Raw genomic sequence first — 20,000 nt, 5'->3', positions numbered from 1 at the left:
TTCAGTGTGTTCAAAGCTCCAGGTAGTCTAGTAGTTAAAAGCATAGGGCCAGTAATGTTAGTGTCCCCGAGCTGACAAGGGGCTAAAAGATCTGCTGTTCTACCCTTGAGCAAGTTAAACCAGTTAAACCCCTCCCCCCCCCCAACTGCTCTTCAGAAGGGTTAAATACAGAAGATGACTATATCCTGGGTGTCCTGTATTACCATCAGCTACAGAGATGCATCACATTTCCCCTGAGCAATGATTTACATACATGTCTCACACACACACACACACACACTCTCTCTGTTTATAATCTACATTTTAGTCATTTAGCAGACACTCTTATCCAGAGCGATTTACAGTAGTGAATGTAAACATTTCATAAATGTTTTATTTCTTTTCCCCGTACTGGTCCCGTGTGAATCAAACCCACAACCCTGGCGTTGCAAACACCATGCAACCCTGTCACTTTAATAACTCTACCTACATGTAAATATTATCATGCCTGCTCCCCGCTCTCCTTCAGCTCTCGCTCGAAGGTGCCCCGGGGGCTCATTACGCACACCTGCTTCCCTTGTCACGCGCATCAGCGATCACCTGTGTTATTTCCTTCCCTATATCTGTCTGCTCCCCAGGTCTGTTCCCCCTGCATTACGCATTAACGTTACTATGTCGTTTTTTTTTACCCGTTTGCTGACGCTGTTCTTGTCTTGTTCCCTTGTCTGTTCCTCATTAAATGTTTGACTCCCCGTACCTGCCTCTCTACTCCAGCGTTGGTCCTTACGCATATTACCTCAATTATCTTTACTAACCTGTGCCCCACGGAAAATTGACACTGTACCGGTACCCCATGTTTATAGCCTCTCTATTGTTATTTACTGCTGCTCTTTAATTATTTGTTACTTTTATTTATTTATTCTTAATTTTTTGGGGGGTATTTTTCTTACAACTGCGTTGTTGGTTAAGGGCTTGTAAGTAAGCATTTCACTGTATTTCACTACACCCGTTGTGTTTCGGCAGATGTGACAAATAACATTTCATTTGATTTGATTCGTACACACACATCCCTGTGATGGGATGTTGGAGTGAGCAGCATGTTACTAAAGCCTTGTTCACACTGCTCAAATCACTTTTGTTTTTCAAATCCGTTTTAGAATGTTGACTGTCCAGGCAGCAAGTTAGAATTGACCAAATCGGATTTGTGAATGTGTTAAGACAGCAGCGACAGGTGTGCGAGCAGCGGCGTAGGCTGATTGGTGGTGGTTCACGTGCTTCCTATCACTCAGAAGTTATGCAGCAAGCTAAGGGGACAACAATGCCTGTCATGGACATTTCCCAGTTGCTCTGAATGTACAAAATCATATACTGTAAGAACACGTTTAAAGCCTCAAAGGATAAGATTATCCAAATTTTAAACCTTGTCATTTGTGGCTAGCCACAGCAGTCAACTAGCTAGCCACAGCGGTCAGCTAGCTAGCCACAGCGGTCAGCTAGCTAGCCACAGCGGTCAACTAGCTAGGCACAGCGGTCAGCTAGCTAGCCGCAGCGGTCAGCTAGCTAGCCGCAGCGGTCAGCTAGCTAGCCGCAGCGGTCAACTAGCTAGCCGCAGCGGTCAGCTAGCTAGCCACAGCGGTCAGCTAGCTAGCCACAGCGGTCAACTGGCTAGCCACAGCGGTCAGCTAGCTAGCCACAGCAGTCAGCTAGCTAGCCACAGCGGTCAGCTAGCTAGCCACAGCAGTCAGCTAGCTTAGCTAACCACAGCAGTCAGCTAGCTAGCCACAGCAGTCAACTGGCTAGCCACAGCGGTTAGCTAGCTAGCCACAGCGGTCAGCTAGCTAGCCACAGCAGTGAACTAGCTAGCCACAGCGGTCAGCTAGCTAGCCACAGCAGTCAACTAGCTAGCCACAGCGGTCAACTAGCTAGCCACAGCAGTGAACTAGCTAGCCACAGCGGTCAACTAGCTAGCCACAGCAGTCAACTAGCTAGCCACAGCGGTCAGCTAGCTAGCCACAGCGGTCAACTAGCTAGCCACAGCGGTCAACTAGCTAGCCACAGCTGTCAACTAGCTAGCCACAGCGGTCAGCTAGCTAGCCACAGCGGTCAACTAGCTAGCCACAGCGGTCAGCTAGCTAGCCACAGCAGTCAACTGGCTAGCCACAGCGGTCAGCTAGCTAGCCACAGCGGTCAGCTAGCTAGCCACAGCAGTCAACTGGCTAGCCACAGCGGTCAGCTGGCTAGCCACAGCGGTCAACTAGCTAGCCACAGCGGTCAGCTAGCTAGCCACAGCAGTCAGCTAGCTAGCCACAGCAGTCAGCTAGCTAGCCACAGCAGTCAACTGGCTAGCCACAGCGGTCAACTAGCTAGTTAGCCGTTTAGCCTTTTAACACATACACTCATTTGTTTGTAAACAAATAACAAGCTAGTTAGCTACAACGTGATCTTGTCAAACTATCAACAGAGTAGCCAAGTAAAAGTCTAAAAAACACCTAATAAATCAGATTTGACCGTTCAGACACAAGTCTCAAGTGTGAAGGTGGTATGAAATATCTGAATCTATGTGCATATTTTGTCAGGATTAAGAACAGATTCAAATCGGATATGCAAAAAAAAAAAAATGGATTTGAGTCACTTAAATTACCCTCTCAAGAGGAACCAGAAACACAAGGCCAGAAACAATCAATAATATCGACCAGCAGACCTATCAATCAGCTTCAGACTGACCTTGGAACACACACACACACACACACACACACACACACACACACACACACACACACACACACACACACACACACACACACACACACACACACACACACACACACATACACACACACACACACACACACACATAAACACATCGCAAGGACACACATTCACAGGACATTATAGATGCGACAATAAATTAGAATTTGAACCATCAATGCTAAATGTTAAACTGAGTGTTTTCCCCCCCCCTCGTAATTTCTCTATAAATATTCCATTTTTTTGGAACAAGGGAATGAGAAATCTATTCCATAAATGTCAAGATCTGTTTGTCTCTTCTATGAAGGATGGTAACAGTTAGCTTTCTCTCAAGACATTTAAGAAATTCCACAAAGTTGCCAACACTGACATGAATGACAGAGAAAGATAAATTATCAAATCTAATTGCATTTGTCACAAGCACCCAATACAACAATACAATGTTTACTTACAAGCCCTTAACAGTAAAACAGTAAAATAACAAGCAAGGATATATATACAGGGGGTACCGGAACTGAGTCAATGTGGAGACTATATACAGGGGGGTACCGGTACAGAGTCAATGTGGAGGCTATATACAGGGGGTACCGGTACAGAGTCAATGTGGAGGCTATATACAGGGGGTACCGGTACAGAGTCAGTGTGGAGGCTATATACAGGGGGTACCGGTACAGAGTCAATGTGGAGGCTATATACAGGGGGTACCGGTACAGAGTCAATGTGGAGGCTATATACAGGGGGTACCGGTACAGAGTCAATGTGGAGACTATATACAGGGGGTACCGGTACAGAGTCAATGTGGAGGCTATATACAGGGGGTACCGGTACAGAGTCAATGTGGAGGCTATATACAGGGAGTACCGGTTAGTTGAGGTAATTGAGGTAATATGTACATGTAGGTAGAGTTAAAGTGACCATAGATAATAAACAGAGAGTAGCAGAGGTGTAAAAGAGGGGGGAGGGAGGGAGGGGGTCTGGAAAGCCATGTGATTAGCTGTTCATGAGTCTTATGGCTTGGGGGTAGCTGTTAAGGAGCCTTTTGGACCTAGACTTGGCGCTCCGGTACCGCTTGCCGTGCGGTAGCAGAGAGAACAGTCTATGACTAGAGTGGTTGAAGTCTTTGACAATTTTTGGGCCTTCCTCTGACACCACCTGGTATTGAGGTCCTGGATGGCAGGAAGCTTGGCCCTAGTGATGTACTGGGCCGTACACACTACCCTCTGTAGTGCCTTGCGGTCGGAGGCTGAGCAGTTGCCATACCAGGCAGCGATGCAACCTGTCAGGATGCTCTCGATGGTGCAGCTGTAGAACTTTTTGAGGATCTGAGGATCCATGTCAAATATTTTTATTCTCCTGAGGGAGAATAGGTTCTGTCGTGCCCTCTTCACGACTGTCTTGGTGTGTTTGGACCATGATAGTTTATTGGTGATGTGGACACCAAGGAACTTGAAGCTCTCAACCTGCTCCACTACAGCCCCTCCTTTTCCTGTAGTCCACAATCATCTCCTTTGTCTTGATCACGTTGAGGGAGAGGTTGTTGTCCTGGCACCACACGGCCAGGTCTCTGACCTCCTCCCTGTAGGCCGTCTCATCATTGTCGGTGATCAGGCCTACCACTGTTGTGTCATCGATTAAGGCCATCAACTTGGCTGAGAGAAGGCTGCTGAGGGGAGGATGGCTGAGGGGAGGCTGCTGAGGGGAGGCTGCTGAGGGGAGGATGGCTGAGGGGAGGATGGCTGAGAGGAGGCTGGCTGAGGGGAGGATGGCTGAGGGGAGGATGGCTGAGGGGAGGATGGCTGAGAGGAGGCTGGCTGAGGGGAGGATGGCTGAGGGGAGGATGGCTGAGGGGAGGCTGCTGAGGGGGGGATGGCTGAGGGGAGGCTGGCTGAGACGAGGCTGCTGAGCGGAGGCTGGCTGGCTGAGGGGAGGATGGCTTAGAGGAGGCTGGCTGAGGGGAGGATGGCTGAGGGGAGGATGGCTGAGGGGAGGCTGCTGAGGGGGGGATGGCTGAGGGGAGGCTGCTGAGGGGAGGATGGCTGAGAGGAGGATGGCTGAGGGGAGGATGGCTGAGGGGAGGATGGCTGAGGGGAGGATGGCTGAGGGGAGGATGGCTGAGAGGAGGATGGCTGAGGGGAGGCTGGCTGAGACGAGGCTGCTGAGCGGAGGCTGGCTGGCTGGCTGAGGGGAGGATGGCTTAGAGGAGGCTGGCTGAGGGGAGGATGGCTGAGGGGAGGATGGCTGAGGGGAGGATGGCTGAGGGGAGGCTGCTGAGAGGAGGATGGCTGAGAGGAGGATGGCTGAGGGGAGGATGGCTGAGGGGAGGCTGGCTGAGACGAGGCTGCTGAGCGGAGGCTGGCTGGCTGAGGGGAGGATGGCTTAGAGGAGGCTGGCTGAGGGGAGGATGGCTGAGGGGAGGATGGCTGAGGGGAGGCTGCTGAGGGGGGGATGGCTGAGGGGAGGCTGCTGAGGGGAGGCTGGCTGAGGGGAGGATGGCTGAGGGGAGGCTGCTGAGGGGAGGCTGGCTGAGGGGAGGATGGCTGAGGGGAGGCTGGCTGAGGGGAGGATGGCTGAGGGGAGGATGGCTGAGGGGAGGATGGCTGAGGGGAGGCTGGCTCATAATAATAGCTGGAACAGTGTATTGGATCCCATTCCACTTATTCCGCTCCAGCCGTTACCACGAGCCCATCCTCCCCAATTAAGGTGCCACCGACTTCCTGTGCAATACACCAAACATTTATTTCTGAACATAGTTAAAGTGGAACTGACAGCGTTTTAGCAACATGAAATCGTATATATAAAAACCTGTTCATATACTGTACACCCTCAGGAAGAATATGATGGCTTTTTTAAAAACGTTTTCTGACAAGCGACCACTTAGATATAGTCATTTTCACATTTTCGTACTTTCATAAAATGTTTGGGAATGACGTAGAGTAAGGCATTTGTGAAAATTCGATAGCAATAATAGAGTGGGAACGTGGCCATACGTTTGGACAATTACTAGACACTGCGGTAAATAAAACCCTAATAAAAATGTGTCAATCTTGTCCGGGACCGGACTAGTATTCTGACAGCAGCCCAAACGATGATGTCACTTCCGTATGTTAATGAGGAAACCTTCAAAATAAAAAGCCCGCATCGCAATGTGGATAACTCATCCAAAAGATATGGAACTTTAATAATCAACGGCCGCTTCTTTTGTGACAACAAGAAAATGCAATGACTAAATAATAAAAACCAAATATGGAACCAATAAAAAAAATTATAATAATACCAAAGAAAATATAATGTTGACATTGGTATGTTGAGAATATTGGGCTGTGGAGAGAACTTTTCTACCTGTCTACCTGTCTCAGCTAAAGTGGGAAATACTCAGTAGGGTCTCTAATGGAGTGGGTCTGTGTCGTACATATCCATCAGCACGTCGTTCTCCACCCCCTCCATAGCAATATATTATAATATACTGAACAGAAAAATAAACGCAACATTGTAAAGTGTTGGTCTCATGTTTCATGAGCTGAAATAAAAAGATCCCAGAAATGTTCCAGACGCACCAAAAAACGTATTTCTCTCAAATTTTGTGCACAAATTTTTTTACGTCCCTGTTAGTGAGCATTTCTCCTTTGTCCAAGATAATCCATCCACCTGACAGGTGTGGCATATCAAGAAGCTGATTAAACAGCATGATCATTACACAGGTGCACCTTGTGCTGGGGACAATAAATGGCCACTCTAAAATGTGTAGTTTTGTCAAACAACACAATGCCACAGATGTCTCAAATTTGAAGAAGCATGCAATTGGCCACCGGAGCTGTTGCCAGAGAATTGAATGTTCATTTCTCTACCATAAGCCACATCCAATGTTTTTTTTAGAGAATTTGGCAGTACGTCCAACCAGCGGCACCACCGCAGACCATATGTAACTACGCCAGCCCATCCGGATTCTTCACCTGCGGGATCGTCTGAGACCAGCCACCTGGACAGTTGATGAAACTGAGGAGTATTTCTGGTTGAAATAAATAAAGCCCTTTTGTCTGGAAAAACCTCACTCTGAAAGACTGGGCCTGGCTCCCAAGTGGGTGGAGCTATGCCCTCCCAGGCCCACCTATGGCTACACCCCCCACCCCAGTCATGCGAAATCTATAGATTAGGACCTAATGCATTTATTTCAATTGACTGTAACGAGGTAAATTCGTTGAAATTGTTGCATGTTGCGTTAATATTTTTGTTGTTCAGTAAAGACTGTACATGGGATACATGGCTTGTAGAGATTAAAAAAAGAGAAAAGGACTCTACAAGTATAAATATATATATATATATATCCCATGTACAGTCAATTACAGTGTATTGCATTGGGGGCTATGGAGAGGGCTGAGGACGAAGTGCTGCCGGATGTGTAAAATTAATCATATTTGGTTGAGTAGAGACCCTACTGAGTATTTCCCACCTCACTTTAGCTGAGAGACAGGTAGAAAGTTCGTTCTACAACCCAATATGTATCTCATATACCGTGCATTGCAGGGAATGGAGTGGATGGAGTGAGGACTCACCAGTACTCTGTATTAAACCCATTGCCAAGCACAAGAGACACATTACATTTTTACAGACTCTGTTGAGTAATTCCAATAACATGTATTTGTGTTTTATAAAAAAATATATATATATGTTTTTCTTTAAATATAGCCAAGACAATAGCTTTGACCATACCGGTTTTTGTGTAAACTTTCAAAAGAAATGCTGGTATAAATAATACAATATTAAAATACGTCAAATTAGCCATTTATTTTTGTCAGGCATGGTTGCAATGCTGTGAAAAACAGATGTACTGCACTACAGTTTCAAAAACAAATCGATATCCCCAAAGTTTAGCATCTTTGCAAGGGGACTCTTATTTTGAAGAAGATAAAGCTACGATCTTCCAGCATAATATCCTGATGTTAGGAGAACGGTAATCAAGAACTGTCTATGCAGACCGGTGCGCCATAGCCAATCAGAGCTACAGTGCCTTAGGAAAGCTTTGTCCGTACAGAAATGGTTTGTCCAGATCGCTGTGGAAGAACTCTACTGGCCTGCACAGAGCCCTGACCTCAACCCCATCGAACACCTTTGGGATGAATTGGAACACCGACTGCGTGCCAGACCTAATTGCCCAACATCAGTGCTCGACCTCACTAATGCTCGTGGCTGAATGGAAGCAAGTCCCCGCAGCAATGTTCCAACATTTAGTGGAAAGGCTTCCAAGAAGAGTGGAGGCTGTTATAGCAGTAAAGGGGTGTAGCTAGCCAGCTGGCACATTTGGTTCCTTCGAAGTTCTTGGAACTTATTTTGGCTGTGTGAACGAAGCCATATGTTTCCTAACTCATAAAATGTAATGTTTTTAAACATTCTGAGAGCAGAAGAGAAAATGTTGCCTGTTCTCGGAACGTTTATTTTAGGTTGTAGGGGGATTCTGAGAACGTTTTTACTCTGGTTCCTTGAAGTGTTTCCTGCAAGATTTTATTAACGCACTAAGAACATAAATTATAGGTAATTTTTTTTAACCCCTTTTTCGTAATATTCAATTGGTAGTTACAGTCTTGTCCCATCACTGCAGCTTCCCGTAAGGACTCGGGAGAGGCGAAGGTCGAGAGTCATGTGTTCTCCAAAACGAGACTTGACATACTACCTGCTTAACCCAGAAGCCAGTCACACCAATGTGTTGGAGGAAACACCATACAACTGACGACCGTGTCAGCATGCATCCGCCTGAGAACGCCACAGGAGTCGCTAGAGGTGCGATAGGACAAGGAAATGGCCCAGCACATTCCGGGTTAGGGGAGGCCAACCAAACCCTCCCCTGACTCGGATGACGCTGGGCCATTTGTGCGCCACCTCATTGGGTTTCTCGGTCACGGCTGGCTGCGACACACCTGTGTCTGTAGTGACTTCTCAAGCACTGCGATGCCTTCCCTGTGGCTCAGTTGGTAGAGCATGGTGTTTGCAACGCCAGGGTTGTGGGTTCAATTCCCACGGGGGGCCAGTACAAAAAAAAAATATATATATATATATATATATATGAAATGAAAATGAAATGTATGCATTCACTACTATAAGTCGCTCTGGATAAGAGTGTCTGCTAAATGACTAAAATGCAAATGTTAAAAAATGCAAAGCAGCCTTAGACAGGAGCCCACTCCCTATTAACTTAAACTGAATATTTTAATAAGACTTTGATTAACACTGGTAGGTAATTTTATAATAAAAATAAAAAAATCCAAACACAGATAGAACACATGGAAATACATTTCCATAGGCATTAATTATTCAAACATTATTTTTTGTATTTTTTTGTGACACAGCATCAGTGAGATTCAAACCTATTATCTTCTGTTTTCTATCCATGGAATTAGTCCACCATGCCACCTGGATAGAACTAGCATGCCTTGTTTTTTTTTTATACATATAAAAGCTGTTCATTTTACTCTATCCAAACAGACCCCATTTCAAAGGAAACAAGCACGACATCAGGTGTGGCCAATTAGTGGGCGTGGCCAATACACCTTAACAAAGACAGAGGACAGAGAGAGTTTTGTTAACGCTCAGAACAGAATGTTTTTAAAATAACATTCTTAGAACGTTCTCGGAGACATTCTGAGAACATAACTTGAAATAGAACCATGTGGAAACGTTACGCTGAAACGTACTGAAATTCCCAATGAAGAATGTTATTTTATTAATACTTTTTTATTAATTCATTAATTTTATTTTGGTTGTTGGGAGGGTTGCGGGTACATTATCCATTTGAAAATGACATGTTTATAAAACATGTACCCATAAAGCTGCCACTCAAAATAAGAAACAACCCCAGTAAGAAATACAGAGTTTATAAATAAATAACAAGTTTTAGAATCAAAGAGGAGGAAGGGAAGCGCTACTAAGGTACACAATAGTAGGTTTTGGTAGATAGAAGGTGCTCTTTTGGTAAAAGGGGTGAATTGGACATCAAAAGGAAAAGGAGAACCATCTTCATATAATTAATTAAAATGCCTTTATTTGTATGACATGTTCAACAGAAACAACATTGTTTTTTTTGTTTTTTTTTTTCAATCAGACGCGGTTCGGCTGCATGACGTTCATCAGGGAGTTAAAACTTTGATTCCATTCAACACGCCATACAAATACAGGCATTTTAATTAATTATTTGAAGAGTACCATGGTTCTCCTTTCTTTATGAAAAAGTATTTGTTCTTTAACTGACTTGCTTAGTTAGATAAAGGTTAAATATTTATTTTTATTTTTAAAAAGCAAAGTATTTTTTGAAACAACGATGCATGGCCATCATATTTCTAATGTTTATCACAGAAAGAATGTAGCTACATTTTCTAATGTTTTGCTTTAAGTTAATCTAGCATTTTACCAGAGACAAGTAGGCTGGCTACACCTGGAAATGTACAGTAGACAAGTAGGCTGGCTACACCTGGAAATGTACAGTAGACAAGTAGGCTGGCTACACCTGGAAATGTACAGTAGACAAATAGGCTGACTACACTTGGAAATGTACAGTAGTCAAGTAGGCTGGCTACACCTGGAAATGTACAGTAGACAAGTAGGCTGGCTACACCTGGAAATGTACATTACATTTACATTTAAGTCATTTAGCAGACGCTCTTATCCAGAGCGACTTACAAATTGGTGCATTCACCTTATAATATCCAGTGGAACAACCACTTTACAATAGTGCATCTAAATCTTTTAAGGGGGGGGGTTAGAAGGATTACTTTATCCTATCCCAGGTATTCCTTGAAGAGGTGGGGTTTCAGGTGTCTCCGGAAGGTGGTGATTGACTCCGCTGTCCTGGCGTCGTGAGGGAGCTTGTACAGTAGACAAGTAGGCTGGCTACACCTGGAAATGTACAGTAGACAAGTAGGCTGGCTACACCTGGAAATGTACAGGAGACAAGTAGGCTGGCTACACCTGGAAATGTACAGGAGAACAGTAGCTCCACATCAGTCAGAGGGCTGTCTGCTGATAGAATGCCCATTGCTGAATTCTCATCAGAATGGAGAAGTGCAACTGAAGCACTGAATGTGTCTGATGCTAAGCAGAAATTACAATAAGATTTTAAATCTGCGTTTATAAAACGCAGTAAAAATATTTCTTATGCGTTTTAGTGTGAAAAACAGAAAATTCTGCATTAACACGATCCCTAAGATTAACTTTCTAAGTAAGTGGCTGAATGAATATGGTGACGGGGCATCACATTGTGTTATCTTTCTGCTCTTTGGATGAGTTATGTGTACTGCTGTCACTGCTATTTTGATTTCCTTGCATTTTTTGCTCAGACTGTCTGCTCCACCACCCTCTTCTCTTTTCTGAGCAGAGCAGGCAGGCCCGTTGCCCTAGCGACTCCAGACTCCACACAGACACAGGGTGTTGACATGCTGCTCCAGAGCCAGTACTGTTCTTCATTCAGACTCCAGACTCCACACAGACACAGGGTGTTGACATGCTGCTCCAGAGCCAGTACTGTTCTTCATTCAGACTCCAGACTCTACACAGACACAGGGTGTTGACATGCTGCTCCAGAGCCAGTACTGTTCTTCATTCAGACTCCAGACTCTACACAGACACAGGGTGTTGACATGCTGCTCCAGAGCCAGTACTGTTCTTCATTCAGACTCCAGACTCCACACAGACACAGGGTGTTGACATGCTGCTCCAGAGTCAGTACTGTTCTTCATTCAGACTCCAGACAAACACAGGGTGTTGACATGCTGCTCCAGAGCCAGTACTGTTCTTCCGTCAGACAAGCATGCGTCAACACTTTGGTCATTTGCACAATATCTCTCGTTCATATCTGGTTGTAACTGTCCAAACTCACCAAAAATGACATATGGACCGAGTTTGGAAAACTGGAAAAAAAGACAAATGCTGGAAAAGACAAGTGTATGTTCCTTTTTTTCCTTTTGGGGGGGGGATTTATACTCTTTGAACAGGTATGGTTTCAGATGCTTTCAGAAGATGTTTTCAGAAGATGGGCAGGGACTCGACAGAAAATACTTTTGACTGGGCTAGGCGGGAGCCTATTGTCACGGGTGTCGTAAGGATTGGACCAAAATGCAGCGGGAATGTGTATACTCATCTTCTTTTTATATTGGCAGAAAGAAGGAAAACCAAAAAAAATGTATACAGCCACAACAACCAGTCCTGTAATGCATACAGCTACACATGAAACAACTACCCACAAATCCCATAGAAAAAACACCCCTCTTAAATAGGACCTTCAATTAGAAGCAACTAGGAGCAGCTGCTTCCGATTGAAGGTCAACCCCATTAACTAAACATAGAAATAGAAAGACTAGAACTAACATAGAAATACACTAACAAGAACATAGCCCAACAAACCCCGAAACACTAAACAAACACCCCTCTTACATAGGAACATAACCCAACAAACCCCGAACCACATAAAACAAACACCCCCTGCCACGTCCTGACCAAACTACAATACAAATAACCCCTTATACTGGTCAGGACGTGACACCTATATATGGCAGAGGTTTTATCATAAACCTGGCCTAGTTCTGCAAGAATATAATGTAGCTCAGCTCAAAGTGTGTCGGGGAGGAGGACAAGAAAAACATTAAAGATGACCCTGGAACCATCATCTGAAAAGTCCAGGGTAGACAGGAAAAACATTAAAGTCCAGGGTAGACAGGAAAAACATTAAAGTCCAGGGTAGACAGGAAAAACATTAAAGTCTAGGGTAGACAGTGTAAAGGGTGTGTGTGTGTCTGTGTGATCCATCATTTGAACAGACGAGGGCGGACAGTGTAAAGGGTGTGTGTGTCTGTGATCCGTCTTCTGAACAGACAGGAAGAGGAAGAGGATGGATAGAGCTTTAAAGGGTAGAAGAGAAAGATTAACACTCACATATCGACAGCTAAACTTTGACTGAGTACCTCTGTCAAGGGTGTGTGTATCTGAGGCGTCTGTAGAAGTTGTTTGTTATTTAATACCAACAAAAAACCTACATTTTAAGTGAAATATTAGCTTTTATCTGAAACCTATAAGACAGGAAATTCAAAAGATAATTTGACCTGTACACTAACAAGACTTTTCAACATCAGCAGCATGACTACTGCTAGAGAAATGTAAATGTATTGATCAATGACAAATTTCCGTCCAAAATAATTTTGAGTCTGTCTATGTACGATACAGCAGGGTTTTCCAAACTCGGTCCTGGGCCCCTCCCTGGGTCACGTTTTGGTATTTACCCTAGCAGGACCCAGTTTGGGAAACCTTGTCATACAGGGGGTCAGTAGCAGTCCTCTCCTCAGAGATATGCAGCACTTGTCTTTTCCTGCACTTGTCTTTTCCTGCACTTGTCTTTTCCTGCACTTGTCTTTTCCTGCACTTGTCTTTTCCTACACTTGTACCTAGCTATCTGTAGATGAATGTACTGACTATGACTGAGATATGTGGTTGTCCCACCTAGCTATCTGTAGATGAATGTACTGACTATGACTGGTCCACCTAGCTATCTGGAGATGAAAGTACTGACTATGACTGGTCCACCTAGCTATCTGAAGATGAAAGTACTGACTATGACTGGTCCACCTAGCTATCTGGAGATGAATGGACTGACTATGACTGGTCCACCTAGCTATCTGGAGATGAATGGACTGACTATGACTGGTCCACCTAGCTATCTGAAGATGAAAGTACTGACTATGACTGGTCCACCTAGCTATCTGGAGATGAATGTACTGACTATGACTGGTCCACCTAGCTATCTGGAGATGAAAGCACAGACAGCGACCCTGTGTGTTGTATCACGTTTTAACATGTGTAATTCCCCCCCGGTCCTGTAGGAGTGCCAGAGAAGCCAGAGATAGACGGTTTGACCAAGCCTGCCCTGGAGGGAGATGAGATCACTCTGACCTGCATGACCCACGGCTCCAAGCCTGCTGCCGACCTCCGCTGGTTCAGGAACGAGAAGGAGATCAAAGGTCAGGACACAGACATCTACTACTGTTACTACCCTTCATAGGTCAGTAGGTCAGAGGTTAGGGGTCAGGGGTTAGAGTATGTATGAACCCCACGGCTCCAAGCCGCCTGCTGCCGACCTCCGCTGGTGCGGGAACGATACAGAGATCAAAGGTCAGGACACTGTACTACTATTCTTCTTTATCCTCTTCCTCCTCCTTCTTTTCATCCTCTTCCTCGTCATCTTCCTCATCATCTTCCACTTCTTCCTGACCGTTATCCTCTTCCTCATCCTCCTCCTCCTCCTCCTCCTCTTCATCCTCTCCTTTCTTCTCCTCTTTCACAACCTCCTTCTCTTCCTCCTCCTCCTCCTCCTCCTCTTCATCCTCTCCTTTCTTCTCCTCTTTCACAACCTCCTTCTCTTCCTCCTCCTTCTCCTCTTCCTCTTCATCCTCTCCTTTCTTCTCCTCTTTCACAACCTCCTTCTCTTCCTCCTCCTTCTCCTCTTCCTCTTCATCCTCTCCCTTCTCCTCCTCTTCCTTCTCCTCCTTCTCATCGTCCTCTTCCACCTCCTCCACCTCCTCATACTCCTCCTCCTTCTCCGCCTGTACTACTACTCTTCATCATCCTCCTCATCCTTGTCTTCCTCCTCTTCATCCTCTGAGGCTACTCAGCTACTCTTCATCATCTTCTTCCTTTTCATCATCATCTTCCTCCCCATCTTCCTCCTCCTTCTTCCCCTCATCTTCTTCTTCCTCTTCTTCCCCTTCTTCCTCCTCATCCTCTTCCTCCTCTTCCTCCTCCTCCTTATCTTCCTCCTCCTTCTCCTCCTCCTTCTCTTCATATTCTTCCTCCTTTCTCCTCATCTTCTTCATCCTCTTCCTCCTCATCCTCCTACTTCTATTCAATTCTTGTCAATGCTGTAGGCTACGTGATTCTGATGGCTAAAAACATAGTTGGAGCATCTGCAAGAGAAACTTGAAATCTAGGGTTGAGGCTGTGATTCCCGCAGGTCCACGTATCCTTCGCTTTGACTGTGTGTATCTGGTTATGCAATTGTTTCAATGCTGGTCTGTGAGGTGGATTAATTGGTAGATTCACTGACCTCAAGAAAAAGCAGAGAAAAATCTTGCATTTGTTAGTCTGTTTGAACTGCTACCTCATCTCACCTGTCTTTCTGCTTCTCCCTCAACTTCTCTCCTTCTCCAATGGGTTATTTCTGGGTTAATCGAGGGAGAGAGGGAGAATGGTTAACCGTTTAGAAATTACACCACTTATGGTACATAGTCCCCCCCCATTTTAGGGACCAAAAGTATTGGGACAAATTAACTTATATCTATATTAAAGAAGTAAAAAGTTTAGTATTTGATACCATATTTCTAGCGCACAATGATTACATCAAGCTTGTGGCTGTACAAATGTGTTGGATGTGTTTGCTGTTTGTTTTGGTTGTGTTTCAGATTATGTTGTGCCCAATATTATAAATGAATGGTGACTAATATATTCTTTCAATTTTGGAGTCACTTTTATTGTAAATTAGAATAGAATATGTTTCTAAACACTTCTACATGAATACAAATAATCCTGAATAAATTGTGAATAATGATGAGTGAGAAAGTTAGAGATATAAATATCATAATCTCCCCCGTTATTGTGATTGTAAAACTGATAAATTTTACGATTTATGCTACACTGAACAAAAATATAAACGCAACATGTAAAATGTTTGTCCCATGTTTCATGAGCTGAAATCAAAGATCCCAGAAAACACAAAACGCTTACTTCTCTTAAATTATGTACACAAATGTTGTTTACATCCCTGTTAGTGAGCATTTCTCCTTTGCCAAGATAATCCATCCACCTGACAGGTGTAGCATATCAAGAAGTTGATTAAAAAGCATGATCATTACACAGGTGCACCTTGTGCTGGGGACAATAAAGGGCTGCTCTAAAATGTGTAGTTTTGTCACCCAACACAATGCCACAGATGACTCAAGTTTTGAGGGAGCGTGCAATTGGCATGCTGACTGCAGGAATGTCCACCAGAAGTATTGCCAGATAATTGAAGGTTAATTTCTCTACCATAAGCCGCCTCCAACGTCATTTTAGAGAATTTGGTAGTACGTCCTACCGCAGACCACTTGTATGGCGTCGTGTTGGTGAGCGGTTTGCTGATGTCAATGTTGTGAACAGATGGTGGTGGTTTGGTTATGGTTATGGACAATGAACACAATTGCATTTTATCAATGTGGCAATTTGAATGCACAAAAATACAGTTACGAGATTGTGAGGAAGTACAGCGTCATAATGTGAGGCGTTTGTTTTAAAGTATCCGTGACCAACATATTATGCTTTTTACCATTAATGCCTATTGACAATTCAACATTCTCAGAGAAGTAACTGTTATTTATTATTTTACATAGAGGATTGTTGCACGTTATTTTTTTTTCTTCCAAGATGTCGTTGTCTTATCCCGTGTCTTATCCTGTGTCTTATCCACTGTCTTATCCCGTGTCTTATCCTGTGTCTTATCCTGTGTCTTATCCTGTGTCTTATCCTGTGTCTTATCCTGTGTCTTATCCTGTGTCTTATCCCGTGTCTTATTCCGTGTCTTATCCCGTGTCTTATCCTGTGTCTTATCCCGTGTCTTATCCCGTGTCTTATCCCGTGTCTTATCCCATGTAAATAGCCGGTCTTTTTCGTATACATCTTAATCTCACTTTCTATCTACGAACTAAATATACTTTCCTGCAACCCGCCTCACCCAATGTGGTACGGATCTGCTATTTCTATTCCTTATAACTGGAACTTCTATCAGGAGCTAGCCAGCTAACTAGCTACTAGTCTTTGTTAGCCACGGCTAGCGGTCCTCGCATTTTCAACACCTGTGATTTGCTTTATGCCTCTCTCTAATGGTTTTTGTTGTTTTATTTCACTGTAGAGCCCTCATAATTTCCCGCTCAAAATGCCTTAGATAGCTCTTTCGTTCAACCCCACACCCATGCGGAGACATCACCTAGGTTATCTGGTGCCACCAGAGACGAAACCTCTCTCATCATCACTCAACACATAGGTTTACGTCCAGTTTACCTCCACTGTATTCACATCCTACCGTACCCTTGTCTGTACATTATGCCCTGAATCTATTCCACCACGCCCAGAAATCTGCTCCTTTTATTCTCTGTCCCCAACGCACTAGACGACCTGTTTTGATAGCCTTTAGCCGTACCCTCATCCTACTCCTCCTCTGTTCCTCCGGTGATGTGGAGGTTAACCCAGGCCCTGTGTGTCCCCAGGCGCTCTCATTTGTTGACTTCTGTAACCATAAAAGCCTTGGTTTTCATGCATGTTAACATCATTAGCCTCCTCCCTAAGTTTTCTTTCACTGCGTTAGCACACTCTGCCAACCCGGATGTCCTAGCCGTGTCTGAATCCTGGCTTAGGAAGGACACCAAAAAATCTGAAATTTCCATACCCAACTACAACATTTTCCAACAAGATAGAACTGCCAAAGGGGGTGGAGTTGTAATCACACTGCAGAGATAGCCTGTAAAGTTGTGAAATAGTGAAATAGAGATAGCCTGCAGAGTTCTGTCTTACTATCCAGGTCTGTGCCGAAACAGTTCGAGTTTATACTTTTAAAATCCACCTTTCCATAAATATGTCTCTCACTGTTGCCACTTGTTATAGATCCCCTTCAGTCCCCAGCTGTGCCCTGGACAACATATGTGAAATAATTGCCCCCCATTTATCTTCAGAGTTTGTACTGTTAGGTTACCTAAACTGGGACATGCTTAACAGCCCGACCATCCTACAATCTAAGCTAGATGCCCTCAATCTCACCCGAATTATCATGGAACCCACCAGGTACAACCCTAAATCCGTAAATATGGGCACCCTCTTAGACGTTATCCTGACCAACCTTCCCTCTAAATACACCTCTGCTGTCTTCAACCAGGATCTCAGTGATCATTGCCTGCATCCGTAATGGATCTACGGTCAAACGACCTCCAATCATCACTGTCAAACGCTCCCTAAAACACTTCAGCGAGCAGGCCTTTCTAACCGACCTGGCCCAGGTATCCTGGAAGGATACTTTCCTCATCCCGTCAGTAGAGGATGCCTGGTTACTCTTTAAAAGTGCCTTCCTCACCATCTTAAATAAGCCCCTTTCAAAAAATGTAGAACCAGGAACAGATATAGCCCTTTGTTCACTCCAGACCTGACTGCCCTCGACCAGCACAAAATCATTCTGTGGCGTTCTGCATTAGCATCAAATAGCCCCCGTGATATGCAACTTATCAGGGAAGTTAGGAACCAATATACACAGTCAGTTAGGAAAGCAAAGGCTAGCTTTTTCAAACAGAAATTTGCATTCTGTAGCACAAGCAAAACTAAATGTATGCTCTTCAACCGATCGCTGCCTGCACCTGCCCGGCCGTCCAGCATCACTACTCTGGACGGTTTTGACTTAGAATATGAGGACAAATAAAAATACCTAGGTGTCTGGTTAGACTGTAAACTCTCCTTCCAGACTCACATCAAACATCTCCAATCCAAAATTAAAACTGGAATCAGCTTCCTATTTCGCAACAAAGCATCCTTCACAAATGCTGTCAAACATACTCTCGTAAAACTGACTATCCTACCGATCCTCAACTTTGTCATTTACAAATTAGCCTCCAACACTCTACTCAGCAAATTGGATGCAGTCTATCACAGTGCCATCCGTTTTGTCACCAAAGCCCCATATACTACCCACCACTGCGACCTGTATGCTCTCATTGGCTGGCCCTCGCTTCATATTCGTCACCAAACCCACTGGCTCCAGGTCATCTATAAGTCTTTGTTAGGTAAAGCCCCCCCTTATCTCAGCTCACTGGTCACCATAGCAGCACCCAACCGTAGCACGCGCTCCAACAGGTATATCTCTCTGGTCACCCCCAAAGCCAATTACTTCGCCACTACAGCCCATTTATTGCCTTACCTCACTAATCTTACCTCATTTGCACACACTGTATATAGACTTTTCTATTGTGTTATTGACTGTACATTTGTTTATTCCATGTGTAACTCTGTGTTGTTGTATGTGTCGAACTGCTTTGCTTTATCTTGGCCAGGTCGCAGTTGTAAATGAGAACTTGTTCTCTACTAGCCTACCTGGTTAAATAAAGGACTTGTTCTCAACTGGCCTACCTGCTTAAATAAAGGACTTGTTCTCAACTACATTTACATTTACATTTTAGTCATTTAGCAGACGCTCTTATCCAGAGCGACTTACAAATTGGTGCATTCACCTATAATATCCAGTGGAACAACCACTTTACAATAGTGCATCTAAATCTTTTAAGGGGGGGGGTTAGAAGGATTACTTTATCCTATCCCAGGTATTCCTTGAAGAGGTGGGGTTTCAGGTGTCTCCGGAAGGTGGTGATTGACTCCGGCTGTCCTGGCGTCGTGAGGGAGCTTGTTCCACCATTGGGGGTGCCAGAGCAGCGAACAGTTTTGACTGGGCTGAGCGGGAACTGTGCTTCCTCAGAGGTAGGGAGGCGAGCAGGCCAGAGGTGGATGAACGGAGTGCCCTTGTTTGGGTGTAGGGCCTGATCAGAGCCTGAAGGTACGGAGGTGCCGTTCCCCTCACAGCTCCGCTAGGCAAGCACCATGGTCTTGTAGCGGATGCGAGCTTCGACTGGAAGCCTGTGGAGAGAGCGGAGGAGCGCGGGGTGACGTGAGAGAACTTGGGAAGGTTGAACACCAGACGGGCTGCGGCGTTCTGGATGAGTTGTAGGGGTTTAATGGCACAGGCAGGGAGCCCAGCCAACAGCGAGTTGCAGTAATCCAGACGGGAGATGACAAGTGCCTGGATTAGGACCTGCGCCGCTTCCTGTGTGAGGCAGGGTCGTACTCTGCGAATGTTGTAGAGCATGAACCTACAGGATCGGAGTCACCGCCTTGATGTTGGTGGAGAACGACAGGGTGTTGTCCAGGGTCACGCCAAGGCTCTTAGCACTCTGGGAGGAGGACACAAGGGAGTTGTCAACCGTGATGGCGAGATCATGGAACGGGCAGTCCTTCCCCGGGAGGAAGAGCAGCTCCGTCTTGCCGAGGTTCAGCTTGAGGTGGTGATCCGTCATCCACACTGATATGTCTGCCAGACATGCAGAGATGCGATTCGCCACCTGGTTGTCAGAAGGGGGAAAGGAGAAGATTAATTGTGTGTCATCTGCATAGCAATGATATGAGAGACCATGTGAGGATATGACAGAGCCAAGTGACTTGGTGTATAGCGAGAATAGGAGTGGGCC

The 20,000-nt window shown here is 45.0% G+C and overlaps 1 protein-coding gene across 1 annotated transcript in view; it reads left to right on the top strand.

The window, feature by feature from the left end:
* The window catches only part of LOC106604040 (cell adhesion molecule 2), a 654,407-nt gene that overhangs the window by 476,019 nt on the left and 158,388 nt on the right, over positions 1–20,000 (top strand). The window contains exon 4 of the mRNA XM_082974832.1: positions 13,581–13,718. Coding sequence (XP_082830958.1) covers positions 13,581–13,718 — 138 coding nt within the window. The remainder of the gene's footprint in view (positions 1–13,580; positions 13,719–20,000) is intronic.

Source organism: Salmo salar, chromosome 04 (assembly GCF_965601325.2).
Source record: "Salmo salar chromosome 04, fSalSal1, whole genome shotgun sequence".
NCBI lineage: Eukaryota > Metazoa > Chordata > Actinopteri > Salmoniformes > Salmonidae > Salmo > Salmo salar.
This window is presented reverse-complemented; position numbering and strand designations above follow the sequence as displayed.